Source organism: Rhamphochromis sp. 'chilingali' (assembly GCF_963969265.1).
Source record: "Rhamphochromis sp. 'chilingali' genome assembly, chromosome: 13".
NCBI classification, from domain to species: domain Eukaryota; kingdom Metazoa; phylum Chordata; class Actinopteri; order Cichliformes; family Cichlidae; genus Rhamphochromis; species Rhamphochromis sp. 'chilingali'.
The window spans coordinates 24,960,287-24,978,494 of record NC_137940.1 but is presented as its reverse complement, the minus strand read 5'-3'; the positions used below and the strand labels follow the sequence as shown (position 1 = coordinate 24,978,494).

Genomic DNA, 18,208 nt, shown 5'->3' with positions numbered 1-18,208 from the left:
TTCATTTTTTTTTTTAAACTCAGGCCTTCTCAAGGCAGAGCCATGTGTGTTTTTTGTTTGGGGTTGGGGGTTTTTGTTTGCTTTATTTGTCTCCGAGCCCGAGCCCGTGGCCTTGATACTTTTCCCAATCCTTCTTTTTGGATAAAAGCATCCTCTCTCTCTCTCCCACTCTCTGCTTTACACAAAAATTGTTGATTACCATAATTGTTTGTGTTCAGGTAAACGAAATCACGGGGAAATAAGGATGCAATTTTCTTTGGGAAATTGGATAATTTTCAAAATCCAATTTGTCTCCTCATATTTTTATGTTTAAGTTTGATTTGGGCACTAAAATCTCTTCAAACACCGCTAACGGTCTGTTTGAGGCTTGAGTTAATACTGTGCACCTTCAACAGCTCAGAAGCAGCAGCAGCAGTATGATTTGCTGACTTTTTCCCCCTCTGGGTTTTGCCTCACTGGCAGCATTACATTGCCCTATTAAATTATTTTAAATTGAGTTTGTAAGCACCCTGTGTGTGCGACTCTGCTAAAAAGGGCACAGTACTCTTCCCTGCATGTATTTCAGGTAAATCTACAAATGTACAAATGATTATTTTACAGTTGTTATGTGTTTAAATTTGAATTTAAATAATTACCAAGGAACAACACTTTGCTATCAAAGATGCTCTGATTGGGTCGGTTTAGTGTTTAATAATTCAAGTTTGCTAAAATTAACTTTAGAATTTATTCAGGTGGCACAAGTCAGTCTGTTTTCAGGATCACTTGACAAAATTCCAAGAAGGATATTGTTATTTAGGCTTTCTAAGAACAAGCTAGACTTCTGGTAGACCAGGCTCCATTTGCACGCCTTAAAAAAATGCAGCTCATCATGCAGAGAATATCTTGTGAGCCATTTAAAGTAGTACAAGTAGTGAAACGATTTGTGAATGCATCAAGCAGAAGATTAGCAGAATTCAAATTTTATATGAAGCCAAAAGTTTAAGATGAAGAGCTATCTGTACTTCTTTTTTATATCTATCTATTGATCAATCGATAGAGATATAGATAAATCTGTCCATACGATAGTCAAACTCGTCCCATACTTTGCAAGCATGTCTGGAGTCACTGCTGTTGTTAAGCTACCTACTGGCAACCACGTGGAACTCACGAATCCCCCCTTTCTGACAGTATGTGTTTCGATCGTTACTAGTGAACATCCATGGAAATAAAGCACGTTGAAGTCGGATGAGTCTTTATGACGATACACCCTGTATATGTTAGTGCACCTTTCTACTACTGGGTCGGACCCCCTTTTGCCTTTAGCACTGCCTTAATTCTTCGTGGCATAGATTCACCAAGATGCTGGATTTGTCAGCTGTGAATCTCCCAAAGGTGCTCTATTGACATGGAGGTGTGGAGGCCGTTGCAGTACAGTGATCTCATTGTCATGTTCAAGAAACCAGTTTGAGATGATTTGAGCATTGTGACAGCTTTGTGCGTTACCCTGCTGGAAGCAGTCATCAAAAAATGTGTACACTGTGGTCATAAAGGCACGGACATGATCAGCAACAGTACTCTGGTAGGCTGCGGTGTTTAAACAATGCTCAGTTGGCGCTAAGGGGCCCAAAGTGTGCCAAGAAATGGTCCCCAGAACAATTACTCCACAAGTGCAAACCTGAAACTCGATACAAGGCAGGATGGATCCGTGTATTGATGTTATGAGAAATTCTGTCCCTGCCAACTCATCGGATCACACAATGCTTTTCCAATTTTGGTGACCCTGTGTGAACTACAGACTCTGTTTCCTGTTCTTAGCTAACAGGAGTGGACCCCAGTGTGGTCTTCAGCTGCTGTAGCCCATCTGCTTCAAGGTTCAACATGGTGTGGATTCATATGCTCTTCTGCATGTTTTGGTTGTAACAAGTGGTTGTCTTAGTTACTGTTAGCTTCTTATAACCTTGTGTGGCCGTTCTCCTCCGACCAATAAGATATCATTTCTGTAAATCTTTGCAGGGAAAATCCCAGTAGATTCCTAAATGCAATGAGTTGCTGCCATGTGATTGGCTGATAACAAGTATTTGAACAGGTACACCTAATGATGTGCCCAGTGAGTGCATATGCTTTTTCTTTGTTTCTGCAGCTTTAAAGCTTGTCAGGCGGGTAGTTGGTGTGAAAAGTGATATTAATTACCACAGGAGAGGACTCCACTGCTGGTGGCATTTGTGTTCATGTTTTATTTTTCTGTTTTTCCCAGTCCAATTTATTCCCATGCAGTGTTACAATAGTGAAGTGTACTTTCCAGAAATTGTATTCAGATGTGGCCTAGTAAGTTATCCCACTGCTCTACAAAAATGTAGAAAGGATCCAGCACTGGATTCACACTGTGTCAATCACATAATCACCCTTTAAAATTTTCTCACTTATTTCACTGAGGTTTGGGTTGTGAGCTCATTTAGAAAATGGGCTGCAGATCAAACCAAAGGCTGCAGGAATCGTGCCATGTTTTAATTATCATTTAACAGGAATGTTAAGTGCACACTTTCAGGCAAGGAAGTGTAAATTTCCTCTTTTCCGTTCCTAACACCTTGAAGGCGGCGAGCATACTATTATAAATCAATATTAATATAATTGAGTCATAAATGTGGCGGTGCTCCACTTTCAGAAGGACAGCTTTCTAGGAATCAATAATGTGGTTTCTCCGTCAGTCGTCTCTGAGTCATTTTCATAAAGTTTTGTTTTACTCATAGCTGTGTTGATGGAGCAGACTTTGGGGAAAACAACAGTAAATAGCAGCCTGTCCGATCGTTATAAACTGCTGTAAAATTACAGACGCATTTTGTCCTCAAAGTGATGAGATTATTTTGTCCTACTTATTAATTGGAGTGAAATTGGACAGAGTGACTCACAGCAGTGTTACTGGAAGGTGTCAGACACAGAAAGCAGGTAATTATGGAGACAGGAAAAGATAAGGAAACAGAATGCAATTACCCTGGCAAGCAGAGCTTCAAATTGCTCTTCTTAGGATTTCTCACCTCAGGTTGCTATTGTTCATGCTTTGCATCTCCATACTGATCTTTATTCCTTTCACCCCCTAGCTCAAAGAAGGAGGAAGGTTTGCATTAATCAAACGAATTGCTACTGTAATTTGAGCCATACCGAGCACTGAATATCACTTTATACCAAATTTCAAATTCATGTATTTAAATATATTTTTCTAGCTTGCGCGCATAAACTGCTTGCTGTGAGCTCAATGTAAGTCAGGACGATCAGATGTTTCTGTACAGATTCCTCAAAATAAACGTTCGTTTAATGTTCAGGTTTTAGTGCATGCTTTACATTAATTTTTTTTTCCCCAGTTTTTGCTCTGCAGCAGGTACTCACCCATATATAATGTGCGTTTCATAGATTTTATTACTTACATGCACAAAAGAACAAGTACACACTTGCTGTGTACACCAGCAAAAATAAAATGTGCAACTTCTCCCTCTCAAAGCGCTTTCTGGCATACAAGATAGAATTTGCACATTACTGCAAAAGTAAATATACATCCAATAAGAAGCGCTGCTCTCCTGAGTTTGACATTTCATTTAGTACTGTGCTTAATTTTTTTTTTCTTTGGAATCTATAAGATGTAGCTGCTGAAATAAGCGTAATCCTTAAGTGATGTATGTAAAGTTAAAGCTACTGCTGTTGCGTACACGTGTACGTGTTTAAGAGGAAAAGCCAAATTTCCCCATGCCGCTTATTTGCAGAAGGAAGGAAGGTTTCTTATGCTCCATTTGTTCATGCTCTGCAGTGCCCATTTTGTTACTTTAGCCATTTCTTTAGCTTTTAGGTGCTCTCTCAGCCTGCGCCGAACACTCTTGCTGCACACACGGAGAACAAACACACATGCTTAATAGAGGTAGTGGACCTTCAGAAAGACAACGAGAAAGAATAAACGAGGATTTCTCAATCCAGTCTCGTGTTGGAATTGAGTCTAACTTTTTTTGACAGTCTCTGGCAGGCTTTGTAAAAAGGCAGAGTAAACATAAGAGGATCACTTTCTCTACTTTTTAAATTAACTGCGAGCGAGCATGTTGGTGAAATGTTGCACACAGCACGAGGTGTTGTTGATGCTCGGAGTGGTGCTTCGGGGCTGGATTCACTGCACATGGACTCACATTTACTGTGATCACATATAGCAAAAAATCCGCCGCATTTAGACACTAATACATGGCGGTCTGCCAGTGACCCTCACAGCTACTTATCACTCTGTGTGGCCTCCGGCGGTGGAGCCCGTCCTCCTCCTCTCGCCGACAGCTCGTGTCATCATTGGGCCAGCCTGGGCTCGTGCAGTCATGTGCAGTACGCCTCAAATTATTTAGCAAAAAAAAATCCCAATTTATGCTTTGCTGGTTTGCTCGGATACTCTTTGCTGTGAAGTCGTGATGGCGTAATGGAGCACGCCTCACTTCAGTCAGGTTCAGTCTGGAGCTGGAAATGATTGTCACCGTCAAATCAAGAGTATGTCAGAGTGCTTTTGTGTGAATGGAAGTTAGAAAGTGGCTTTCCATTGAAATCTGAATATAGTGCACTTTGTATGCGGCTCCTGTTAGTCTCCAGGATGTGTCCTCTGCGACTCTAAAATGTGTTCGTATGAACGCCTCTCTCCAAAAGACAACAAAGAGAACAGATAAGATGGGGTGGGAGGGAGAAAGCTGGAAGCTCAAGGAAAACACGGCAGTCTCTTTATCAGGGCGAAGACAAAGTAAGGCACATGGTAGGGATCAAGGTCGCAGCTCAATATATAAGAATTACCCATGGATTACAAGTCCCAAGTAGAAGGTCAAAAGAAAATGAAATGAAAGATTGCTTCTCAAATATAAGAAAAAAGAAAAGATACGACTCTAACAACGCTGTGTTGTTTGGACGGTTTAGCGGGTTGGATTTTGTCCCAATTTTTCTTTGTTTAAAGAAGGCTTCTGTTTACATTCCTCTAGAAAAGCAATAAAGCCACTTTTGCCCCGTGTTCCAGCGGCGTCACTTATATCAACACGGTTGTGGGGAAATGCTGAACTCGTCCCTCCTCCTGGTTTTAATAATAGAGACGTGGATTATGTTGAGCATTTTTGTTTGTCGAGTGCTTGTTTAGCACTTCCTTGTTCCTTCCTAACTGTTGCTGTATTCATGCCCTCCAAATTACACCAAGGATAGCTGTGAGGCTCTCTTCTCATTTAACAAGCACTCTGTTTATGTATGATTATAGTTCTCTGCTTGTTTATTCTTCCTCTCCTTTTTTTACTTTGCTGGTTTAGTTCAAGGTACAAAATGCACTTAAGGTATCAGTTCAGCTCATTTGTTTCTGTTTTTGTTCTTTTTTTATTTTTTCCTTTGAGAAGTATTTCTGGCCTCTTAGCTCGTTGCTGCTGTCAAAGCCGGGCTTGTCTTGTGTCTAACATTTTGACTCTTCTGGGTTTTTGCTCTCCAGCGCTGCCAGTCATGCAGGTGACAATCGAAATAACCAGGCAGCAGGTGGAGAAGATCTTCGGACTTGATGAGTACTGGTGTCAGTGTGTCGCCTGGAGCACCACCGGAACCCAGAAGAGCCAGAAAGCATACATCAGGATTGCTTGTGAGTGCACTGTCAAATGAGCACTGCATCATTACAAATCCAAAGCCTGCTGCCTAACAAGGTGCTTGTGTATTGCATGTCGGCATGTAATAAGAGAATATTGTGTTTTCACCTTGGGTGGTTGGGAGGGGGAGACTAACTTTCATTTAACAATTAGCCCAGAGAACATTATGATCTGTTGCACCACAGTGCACTACTGTGATTACAATTTAGTTAAATCATCTTCCTGTGATGATACTTGTGAGAAGAAAACATCCAACCCCGACAGGAAGAACCCGAGAATAATGTATCTGCTCGAGGAAGGTCTTAAAAAAGAAAAGGGTGAAGCTCTAAATTTGAGTATTCATGAGCATATTTTCTGCTGGATACAGTATATCAGAAATGATCCCTATGAAAGTAACTGAAATAAAAACAGATTTGAAATTTATTGCTGTGCAGCAATCATAAATCTGTCTGGGGAACGCAGACACATCCCTCGCCGCAGCCTCAGAAGCTTTATTAGAAGAAGCCATTTTACATTTGAGTATTTTAAAACATTCCGCCTATTAATTCCCACATAAATATGTATTATTCCAGACAGAGCCAAACACGGCACCGTCTCCAAACCACCAGACGTTTTGAAAACACACATTCATTATCCATCCGTGTGTGAGAGCTCAGCAAAGTCAGTTAGATGTAAGATAAGGACACGCACATGCTTGAATAACGATGCATAACCAGGCGATCGCATCGGCGAGGTTCCCACGCACGCGCCTGTTCGCTCGCGTAGGTTCGAGCCTTCCAACACTGTTACATCTCAAGTCTCCTCCAGTCCAAATTTATCAGCTTTAATTAAATCGAATGTCGTCAGTTTCTCCCTGCCTCTCTTAATGTTTTCTCTCAGTGTGATTGGTCGGGACAGGCTCAACATCTGTTTAAAGGAATTCTCACAGCTGCACCCTCAGCCTCTTACAACACAATAACGCATTGCTTCGCTCCGAGTTGAAACCCGGGGTGAGCACATCAAATTTGTGCCAGTCCCGCCAGCTATCGGCGGCCTGTCTGGCTCATCTGATACAAATGGATCTACATTTATTTCCCCTGCAAGAAATGACTGTTCCCAGTTTTTACCTGTGTAATTCACAGCTGGGGCTTACAGACAAATATATACTAGGACTTTGTGCAACAGTAAGTATTCAATGAGACGTAATGTGAAGCCCCATGCAGTCAGCCAGGCTTGCAGGAGCTCTTGTCTAGGCGCCTCAGGGCTTTGTTTTCGTGTGGCTGCTCCAAGCCGTCATACAGATGGAAGCTGGAGGCTGGCGGATGCCGGGGAGAGGAGAGTGGGTGGGAGTGAGGGGTAATGCAATTGCTTTTGCTTGATGCCGGGCCCCTCTGGCAGCAGACAAGCATCTCTGAACCAGCCAGGCAGCTTGTAATAAGCAACATGGTTGGTGCCACCGATCCCAGTGTGGCTTAGGGGCCAACTAGAGTGCAACATGCTCGGCGAGGCCACTGACGGACATTTCAAGAGCTGCAAATTTAGACACATCACCAGGCCAAGTTATTTGCAGAGAGAAGTGTTTCTTTCAAACCTTTGCAAGCTTTCACATCCTAATTGGTTGTTTCTCTACTTTTTTTTTCTTCTTTTCTTTCTTGTAAGACCTGAGAAAGAACTTTGAGGAGGAGCCGCAGGGTAAAGAGGTGGCATTGGACCAGGAGGTGTTGCTGCGCTGCCATCCCCCCGAGGGAGTGCCACAAGCCGAGGTGAGACACGGATAGGGGAGATATTTATAGGCCCGAATCTGCCATCCATTTACCCTTTCCTCACCGAGGGGACAAAGACCGCAGAGTAGCTCAAGATCAGCTCCCTGGCATATCCCTCCATTCCACCAGGGGAACAGACAACCCTGTTCGGATAAATTACACCTCTAATTATTTGCCCTTATTGATTTATTATCTCTCTTACATCTCTGGGAAGCTGTATATCACGTCGTCTCGTCACATCACTCAGCATTGGCTTGGAGGCTTCACTCCCCATTTGGCATCTCTAAAGGCCTATGCATAATTAATGGATCTATTTGCCTCACTCTTTCCTTATCTCATTCGGTGTATCTCTCCCGCCTCTCCATGCACTGTATCTCTTGTTCTGCTCAAGTCACACTCGCTCTCTCTCTCTCTGTTTCACCGTGCCGTGCGTGTGTTTAGAGGACCAGACCGGGGCCAGCTGTTTCACTTCATTCGCTGCATCCTCCCGGTCCCAGATAGGCACTAACTGCTCTAATAACAGCACAAGAGGAGCTCAGGCCAGCCGCTCAGACAGCCCAGAGACCAGAAACCGCAGACTAGCCAATCGCAGATCGACAGCGTAGGGACAGTTTGCAGAGAAATAGGAAGGAAGGTGCCAGCCGCAGTTCAGCAGAAAAGAACATCAGAGTAGAAGTCACGACGGGGGGAAAGCGGGGATGGTGCACCAGAGGAAGTAGGCCCAATTATATGCGGTATCACAACTGGCAGTAATACCAACAACAATGCTGCCGCACTGTTGCTCCTCTCGAGACAGAACAAGGTCAAGTGAGAGCAAGAAAACAAGCAAGCCAATCTGAGAGAACACCAAAAAAGAAATAACATCAGTTTTGGCTTCTTGCAAGAGGGCCCGGAAACTTACACAAAGCACGATCAGTCGTGTTCGCGGACAGCTACAGAGACGTCCAGCAGCTACAAAATAAAAGCTGCACTCTTCCCCCACAAGAAGCGAATAAATATTCAAATCAGCAGGGCGTTAAATAAATTGTATCTCAGTACTACACCAGGCCGCGTCTGGTCATCTTTTGTCTGTGTGATTGCATCAGAAAAGAAGTACCTCGCTGCTTCCCCCCTACACACATACACCCGTCGACGTAGAAGTCTCTCATCCACATCATGTCTGGCCACTGTAGAGCTGTATGGGGTGGTGGCGAGCTGCTGTCTGTCGAGTTGCAGTGGATTTTGACCGCTGAAATCTGTTTTCAGGTGGAGTGGCAGAGAAACGAGGATGTGATCGACCCAGCGAGTGACCCCAATTTTGTCATCACGCCCGACCATAATCTCGTCATCAAAAAAGCCCGGCTGGCCGACACCGGCAACTACACGTGCGTGGCCAAAAACATCGTCGCTCGCCGCAAAAGCACCTCTGCCGCGATCCTTGTCTATGGTAGGTGACGACTTCTTTCAGCAGATGTCAAAACTGTGCACAGAGACTAGTGCCGGGGTCCGGGCTCGATTGAGCTTCCAATTATACAAACGCAGAAAACTGCTCGGATGAATCCTTTTAAGCTTGCACGCCGCTTCCCTTGCCCCACATTTCCACATTAACCTTTGCATGCTGCTGCACGGAAGATGTGTGGGCGCAAGTCTCCCGTCAGCTCTTCATACTGTTACATTCAGAGTTTACAGTGTAGTTTTTTATTATTACACTGTGTTTCACATATTTGACATATGGTGACAAATTGCATACATCAGCTCTGTTTTTCAGCAGCGCAAGAATTACACTTTCATAAATCACTACATAAAGAGAGAGTGGTGTATCTGCACATTAATTACCACAACTTAAAATGTTACTGGCAGCCATTCTGCCAAAGCTGGCAGTCTCTGATGTCGAGGCTGCCATCTTCCTCCTCCTCTGTAGTGGATCCAGTATGAGAAGAGAAATTGAATTAACAGCAAACTGTAAATAATGACTTGGCTTGATAAGCAGACTGGCCTTTATTAAAATGCAGAGAAACAGCATATTTACTATCACAGAGGATTCCACGGCTACTGGCACTACAAAAGTTTTGAATACATTACAGCCTGGCGTAATTCTCAGCTCCACGCGAATAGAAGATGGAAATCACGAGGGAACGATTGATGAAAACAACATTGAGAATAATAAATGGATAATGTGACACAATGCCTGACACGGGGTGTGTTTTTTTTTTTTGTTTTTTTTTTAGTTAAGGCTGCCAGAGAAAGATGATACTGCGATGCACTGTAGGGGCAGAGCAGCAGTTCTTGTTTATTATCTGACACATCAGCTCAGAAAACAGTGCATGCCACAAATAAGAGGCACTACCTGTTCATTTTCTATATTTAAATCGTTCTTGTTTTTTGATACCTGTGTAATATTGTAATAGGAAGTTATATAGATTAGGTTTACAAATAAATTCCACAGAATGGGCAACTTGGGATGTACGGTGGGGTTTTTAAAGCCTTTGAATTTGCTGTTTGACCATTCAACCAAAAAATGAAATGTGCCAAACATGGTAACAGCTCCATGATGGTGCCGTTGCAGTTCAAATAAAGCAATATCAAAAATAAAAGGCGGTAAATAGATAAATACTCGTAAATTAAGTAGTGAAGGATAGACGAGGATGGCAATAGTGATCGCTAAACATAATCCACTGACTCATAATAATGCAAAATGAGGACTCTATTCAGTCCTGTGGAAAAACTAAGTACACCCTTAATGCTGTTATAGGGTAATTAGCAGCCAGGTGCTGCTAATCAAATGCACTTAATTAAAGGACCATCAGCAAGTGTGAGCGCCTCAATAAAAGCAGAACCTCTGACAGTTTGCTGGTCTGGAACATGCAGGTGTGTTAACACAGAGTCTTCCTGGGAGTGGACGTCCCAATAAATTTAGCCCAAGGTCAGATTGTGTAATGAGAAGAGAGAAAAACTTCTTCTTTTTTTTTTAAATTCAAGAGCTACATATCAGATTCTGCAGTCAGTATAATTAAAGAAAGACTGGGGAAAAAAGGCTCATAAAAGTGAAAAAGAGTATGGCAGCACGACCAAACCACAAGACCTCTGCAACAATGTTCTTTAGATCAATGATGTTTGGTCATAATGCACAACACCACATATAGTGAAAAGCAAACACAGGTTATCAGCACAAATACCTCCTACTAGCTGTTGAGCACGGTGGTGGAGGGGTAATGTTTTGCACTTGCTTTACAGCCACAGGACCTGAAACCCGTGCAGTCATTGAGGCAAGCAGGAACTTCTCTGTATACCAAAATAATACATACAAGCCATCTGTCTGACAGCTAAAGCTTGGCCTGAATTAGATCATGGCACGGGACAATGATCCAGAGGAGAGCTGCAAGTCTATAACATGTAGGCGAGACTGATGAAGTCGTACAGAAAACAATTATGTAAAGTTACTGCTGCTAAAGGTGTTTCAGTGACTGAATCATTGGGTGTACTTAGTTTTTCACAGGAATTCATGGAGTCCTTTGAATCTGTATCTTTTCATATGACTTTATGTCTTATCATGAAATTATGTTAAGATGAATAGTTGTATAATGTAAACTTGCTGTATGGTGGAAAAATAACATTTGTCTCAAAAGAAAACTATGAGGACTTTTAAAAATATGTGGAAGATGCCCGTCTGTATAAATCCTCATTGAATTTTGGCTTTTAGGATGAAATCCCATTAAGAAAACATGACCTGAATGTGGTTTTAGAGTCTTTGTGCACCAATTTAGATGAATTCGAGTGAGAGAAAAAGTGTTTGCATGATTTTAGTTAATGAACATAATCATCAAATCAATATTTAACAATAAAAGCATAATAAACAGTAAGTGAGCCAAGTGTGTTTCAGATCTTTGTCAAAAAGCTTTCGTTTTATTAGGTTAATTCTCTCTTCTTTTTTGTAATTCAACAAACCCAAAGGGGGTCCGAGCGTTACGGCTTTAAATGCAGCTGCAAATTAAGTCGTGCATTTTCACACAAAAAATGTGTTAATTTGGAGCATGCAGTCAGAACACATTATCATACATTCCTCTAAGCCTCCAGCATAAAACTAAAGAAGCACAATTATTCCTAATTGATTAGCTTGTTGTTAAAAGATGTAAAGAAGCAATCTAGGGCTGAATTAACTGTGAAGGCATGACCATACGCACTCTTTTTTTTTTTGTTTGCCTTTCTTGTGTTGTCAAACAATGATTTCCACGCAAAGACCCAGAAAGTTGGGAACAAATTGCTGAGTTGCTTGCATGTGCAATTTTATTTGTTTCCATCACACTGTTTGCTTGATGACGTTTATTACTGTCGCAGCACTGGTTTAGGATGATAGAGGGTTTTTAGCTAAACAAAAAACCTCAACCAAACAAAAGAAACTCTTGCTGCTTTTCACTTGCGTTGCTCTGAGTTCAAGAGAAAAAAAATCAGTTAGCTGAAGGTACCACAGTCTACTGTGCTAGTTAATCTAGCTATATGTAGCAAGTCATAATAACTGCTACTTTTCAAAGGGGGTTCAACAGGGGGCCAGAGATGCATTTTAACGAGGCCTGGCTGGTGTGACTGCACTCTGTTCTAAGAGGTAATCAGGGGCCGAGTTGCCTGGCAATTTACCTCGCCGTGGCGGGCAATCAATCGCAAAGAGAGGGCAAGGAAATGATTCAGCCACGACGAGCAGAGGGGAGTGTTAGGGGGAAATTAGGAAGGGAGTATGTACAGAGAGAGAACGACAGTGCTGTTCAAGTCAATAAATCAGGAATGTCTGAGGAAACACGGTAGATACAGGATGATTTGATGTAATCGCCTGGCATGATTGAGAGACATAGTACCAATTAAGTTGCAATGGATGGTTAAAGTTTGCTCTGACAAGTGGCGATAATAACAGAAATTCAGAGTTTTTTGAGTTTCTCGTCTTAAAAAAAATAAGAGGAATGAATTATACAGCGGTGGTCTCTCCAATTCAAAGATAAGCCTACTTGATTTCGTTGAATGATATGTTGTGGTGTGAAATCAGTGGCGAACGTCTGAAGGACGCAGTCCGAATATGTGGAACAACCGTGATGCATTTATATCTCAGCAGTGTGTTGGCTGTTCCCAGGAGGAGACGTTGTTGATGGTTTTGTTGCTTTTACGCATGTATGACTGTGACAGTGTGGTTTTAAATTGAATGGCTTTACAATTATGTTATTATATCCTCGTATTATCTCTGTGAAATTCAGAGGGGAGATTCTGATATGTAACGTGCCCACGAGTTATTTCGCAGCCTTCCTCAGAGGGGAAACCGGGAAAGCGCCGTCCGATTTTTCTGCTCCCTGTTGAAGCCATTTTGTTTCCACTGCAGTTCGTGTAGCTCCAGCAACCCTTTTGCTCTCGCGCTTCTGTTTGTTCACCTTGCAAAGAGCGTAACAGCAGTCTTGATTATTCTAGTGCAGCGCGCCTATTTTTCCTTAGTGCATGTCGGGTAATCCTGGCTGCTCTGTCCCTTCATTCATCCAACCCTCCCTCCCTCACAACCTTCCTCCCCCTTTACCTCACCCCTCCATATCCCCCCCTCCTCCCTTGGCACTGGTCTGACAGTCAATGGTGGCTGGTCCACGTGGACCACCTGGTCGTCCTGCAGTGCCGTGTGTGGGCGTGGCTGGCAGAAGAGGAGTCGGAGCTGCACCAACCCCACGCCACTGAATGGAGGCACATCCTGTGAGGGGCAGAACGTCCAGAAAAGTGCCTGTGTGGCCACCTGTCCAGGTAACTCCCAGGCAACCCTGTTTGTCCTGTGGCGCTTGGCTTCCTGTGGCTTCCTTTTTGCATTTTTTTGCATCTAGAAGTCATCACTTCATCTTTATTTTGGCTGCTTTTTTGTACCAACACAGTGTATTTTTTTTTCTTAGATGTCAGGCTTTATTGCTTCCTGCAGTTAGACCGCTTACACCGCAACGTCAGAGCCTATTAGTCTGCACAGTAAGGCTTCATGCTAAAAGTGATTTATTATTATCGCACTTTGTTCACATACCTCTTTATCTTTTGCACTGTATGCAGACACCGCTTTTCTTTCAGAGACCCGTCTGCTTAAGGAGACACGGTTACAGCCACGTTATTTTGTCACTATTGTTTGCTGCTCAAATTATGTAGTAAATACGGACACTAAAAAGCTGAATTATGTCGCCCTTTGTGCGATGTTTGCGTGCGAGGAGTTGAGGGCGTTTCATTTGCTTGGCCATCCTCCCTCGTGAGAGCATCGGAGAGGTAGAGAGTGTCCTGCCTGATAGTGAGCAACACATATTGATCCCTGGTAGCCTGAGATGGAAGTCAAGCTGCTTCATTTGCAGTCCCACATTAGGCCCCTGACAAAGGGAGAGATAGCGAGGGAGAGAGCAAGCTTGGGAGAAAAAAAAAAAAAAACGAGGTGTAAGGTGTAGGCAGGGATAGAGACAGGTGGAATCAGATACAGTGTAAGGAAAGCAAGAACAAAGCCCGGAGTGAGAGAGAGAGAGAACGGGGAAAGCTGAAAAAGAAGTAGAGAAAGCCTGACTGTGTGCGCAGGAGCTGGCTGTTTGTCTGCCAACAGATCAGTGTGCGGACGTATAGCTGGGGCACAGCAGCCATGCTGACCACAGGAGAAATCTCCCACGCGCAGTAAATAGCAGGGAGGGAAATACAACACCCCTGGCACTGGCAGCTTTTCCCTGTCTAAAACAGAGGTTATCTTCCTCAGTGAATCAGGGTGTTGTCTTACACATCTAGCATGTAAAGACATCACTAGATGTCAAGCACGACTGTAAGTAACATGGCCTGCCTGAATACGGCGGGAGGAAGACAAAAGGGAAGCAGGGATTCATAGTCAGAGTGAGGACCTGGGTGGATTTGGAATTACTGGAGTTGGAGCAACCAGTAATTGAATTAGAGAGGTGCCCAGGGATGCTTGACATTCCTCTACAGCAAAGCGGGATACTGACCTTCATGAGCTTAAAGAAATTAATGTCAGTCCAAGCGGCTATTGTTAGGCCAACCCACCCACCCCCTTCCTCCCTCCCTCCATCTTCCTCTTGTTCCACAAAGAGAAAGTGTTTCATTTCAACTATTGGGAGTGCTGTGACAAAAATTACATTGTACTCTGTGAAGACAGTTTATAGAGATTTTGAGGGAGAAAGAACTCAATTTTTTCTCCTTTTGATGGGAGACATCCGAGCACCGCAACCCCGCTCGCACCCCTATCAGCCCTGTTGTTTGGCAACAGATGCTCGTCTCTGCCCCCTTTTGTCACTCGTTACCTGTCTGCTGTGGGGAACATCAGTGAAGCCCCCAGCTGTCTGCTGGGGAGAGGGGTTCCCCCTTCACTCTCTCCCCCCACTCAAGGCCAAGAAGTCCACCGTAGCAAAGCTTGGGGAATGATGAGCTGTTGTTTCCCATCACAAGTGGCACCGCCACTTTTGTGTACTCACAGACGTGCCTTTGAAGTTAGTCGAAGGTGAACCGACAGACAGCTCCTGTCGCTTTTGCCACCCAGCACGCACACACAAACGGATTCACTGCCCCTATGTACGCGTTTGTGTGTCTACCTCTCTTTAATTAATAAAGAGCATGATTAACACACCTGCCTCAGGAAGGGGCGACAGGACAGAGCAGCCTGGCAGATGCATCACTTGTTACCGGATGAGAACTTTATTCATCCCCGTGCTTATAGCTCAGTCCGTTTTAGGAGAAGGCAACTTGAGAAAAATGAATTACATGGGAAGCTGTGACACTGCAGATAGACATGATGTTACTTATTTAGACGTAGCTGACATTTGGAGTCAGAAGTAGTGGGATTTTTTTTTTTTAAAGTCGGCCTTAAAAGGCAACTTTTTTTACTACACCGGCTTTGTTTTTGAGCTATGACTTAAAAATTTCATGATTTAATGCTGGTCTTGTTTCAAGAGTTCATTAATTATCTAGACAAAGTTTTTTTTCATCATTAGTTCTCTCTAGTGCATTTAGCTCTCAGCATTAGGTCTTTGAAATGGTTTATAGAAAAAATATATTGAGTTTTTAGGTGCTTATACTGTGAAAGCCTATTATGAAGTGCAGAGATGGCTTCTTAAATTTGCTTAACTCGTCCTTTAGGGATAAGAGCCGCATGAATATTGGCTGGAAACAAATCAGTTTTAATTTGGAACCGACGGCATGCGAAGGCTTTAATTTGTCTCTGCATCCTCCAGCCGAGCCTTTATGTATTTATTGGTAAAATGCTGATGGCCATGTATTGTTCCACATTCAAAAAGTAGCACGACTCCTTCAGAGTATAGTTGCTGAGGCATATTTCACCCATGGATTATATCGACCTCCGCGGACCGACACAGACGGCCTCTTCAGTAATAAAACCCTCCACGTATCTGTTCACAATGACTCTTGTATCCGAGCTCCCACCTCTCGTCAGGAAAGTGTGAAGCTCGAGAGGCTCATCTGTATTTTTGTCTAAGTCTCCAAAGTGTTTAATGAGAGTTGGCGGAGGCCTGTGTGGCAGATCAGATGGGCTCCATGCTGAGAGAGACACAGGGAGCTGTGGAGGAGGAGGCGGCTGAGGCTGAAGCCTGAGGCTCAGAGCAGAGCATATCAACACTTGAGACAGCGAGTAGCCAAGCTATGCAAAGGCTTATCTCCATTTCGCTTTCCTCTCGCTGCCTCCTTCATTTCTTTTGTCTCCATCCCAGCATATCCCTGCAGAAGTATCCCACATAATTCTGCAGTCCATCCGTCCCCCTCTCATCGACTGCCCTGCGCTGACTTGTGGTCAGAGCCAATAGTCATGGCAAAATGTCAGATCACGCCAACATTTCCAGCAAAGACAAACATTAAACCTGAGCCAACAGCAAATAGTTAAGTCCCCGGTTTTGGAAGCGATTCAGTGACGCCCACCACGCACGAATGAACTAAACTGTTGCTTGATTTGCGTTTGAACACCAAACAACCTGAAGAGATTTCGAACTCCTGTGAATTATTTAAATATAGCACAGATCCCTCAGGCTTGCCACAGGAGTCGTGAGAATTGAGCGAGATGGAAAATAAACAGACTCGGAGGGCTGGCGTATCCGTGCGCATTTCCGTGCACGTACGCGTCGTAGACATCCGAGTTAGCGCCCGTATGTCTGCTGTCTGCACTGCAGGCAAAAGTCTAATTCTACTCTGGGAGTAAACAGTCGTGTTTTTCTTCGTGTTTTATCATTGATTGTTGAGGCAACTCCATATTTTATCCGCGGAATAAATAAAGGCAACGGAAAATAAATGTTGCAGAAAAACACATTATTTCAGTGTGAAAAGATGGTGGCCATCTGGTGACAGCCTTGCATCATTTTTAATCACTTGGTGCCATTTGGTTTCTTTGTGTTCTTTGGCGCACCCTCTTCATATCTCACTCTGTCGCTTTTTCGTCAGTTTTTGGTGGTTTCGTCAAAATCGGGGGTAAATGTTGCTTTTCTCAGTTATTGATTGCACACTACTCCTAAATAAGCAAGCAAGAAACATCTAATGTTAAGATTTCATTTTTATTACGTTTATCAGAAATACGGGCCTCCTGGCGGGCGATTAATCTCTGTTGCGTCACCCACTTCTGTGGCTGAGCTATCAAAGCCATCTGTGGCTGTTTTGTGGTTGTTTTTTGTCCCCCCCCCGCCACCATCAGCTTGTGAGCACTGGGATTAGTGGTGCTTACACACATGTGTGTTGACAGGACAGTGGAAGCAGAGGCCTGCTGGTCTCGGTGATAGTTGTCTACCTCCTCGGGTTCCCTCAAGGACACAGAAACCGTGGGTGCTTGATGATCTCGGACTGTGTCCATCAGCGGTGATTGTCATTTTTGAACAGCGACGCTTTAAACAGGCCCTCCCACTGACCTTTAAAAAATGGTTAGATTCCTTTTGCTTCTCCCCTTGGCAACATGTCCAAACGGGCGCTTGCCACTGGGTTATTGTATTACTGTCCCTCCTCGGCGACCTGGCTGACCTGAAACCTGCGGTGCCAGATGATTGAAAATCGGCTGCGGTGCCTTTTGCAGGAGTGCTAACAATCTCTTTCTGGGGATTTGATAAGGAAAACTGTCTCTGTGGAGAACCATTTTCTTATGTGGATTCTGAGAAGAAACGAAGTATGAGGTGTGGCTCTAATTTTAGCGTTAAATCTTGACTTTGTTGTTGTTTCTCGTTGCATTGTTCTAGGAGAAAACTGTGCGCAGAGTCGGCGTTCAGAGCCAGGCCATCAAGGACTGTTTATGCATCTTCATTTTTCTTTGATTTGCCTTAGCCTTGGGCCACAGTGCTTCTGTCTCATCCACATTCTCACTTTGTTGCCACGCCAATCCTCTTGTTTGAAAATGTCATTTGCATGGCGATTAGTCTTGCTTTTGTGGTGGGGATAAGAGAAGTAGAATTTCATCACCTCATCAGGGCAGATGTTGATCTCATCCCTTTATTTCACCGTGGTGTGGATAAACTGAGGGGCGACATAATATATTCATTAGGATGTAATTCGCTATTCAATCATTCTCATTCCCAGCCTGGATAATCAGCCCACTGGCCCACGGATGGGTCCACTCAATGCCAAACAAGGACAATTATCTGATTGGTTCTGCGCTCTCTGCCAAATGGATCTGAATGCAAAAAAAAAAGGACCCAAGCTGTGTCAGCATCCTACCACACACATATGCTCTTGCACAAAAATAGTCTCTCATTCTGTGGTTGTCATTTCCGGACACGCACTCGGACCGACACATAGACTTGTGTGGGAGCAGGGTTTAATTCACCCTGTGCGCTCGCGGTGTTTTTCTATCTCATTTCTCCAATTGGGGATTTGCTTGCGAAGCAAATAAAATCATTAGTTGATACAGTTATGCAGTAACAGGTA

General features: G+C 43.6%; 1 protein-coding gene across 2 annotated transcripts in view; it reads left to right on the top strand.

Annotated features, from left to right (window-relative positions):
• unc5a (unc-5 netrin receptor A) overlaps positions 1-18,208 on the top strand; it is a 156,372-nt gene that overhangs the window by 100,972 nt on the left and 37,192 nt on the right. For both annotated transcript variants that reach the window (XM_080900226.1, XM_080900225.1), the window contains exons 3-5: positions 5,450-5,593; positions 7,236-7,339; positions 8,585-8,765. In XM_080900226.1, the coding sequence (XP_080756352.1) occupies positions 5,450-5,593; positions 7,236-7,339; positions 8,585-8,765 (429 nt within the window). The remainder of the gene's footprint in view (positions 1-5,449; positions 5,594-7,235; positions 7,340-8,584; positions 8,766-18,208) is intronic.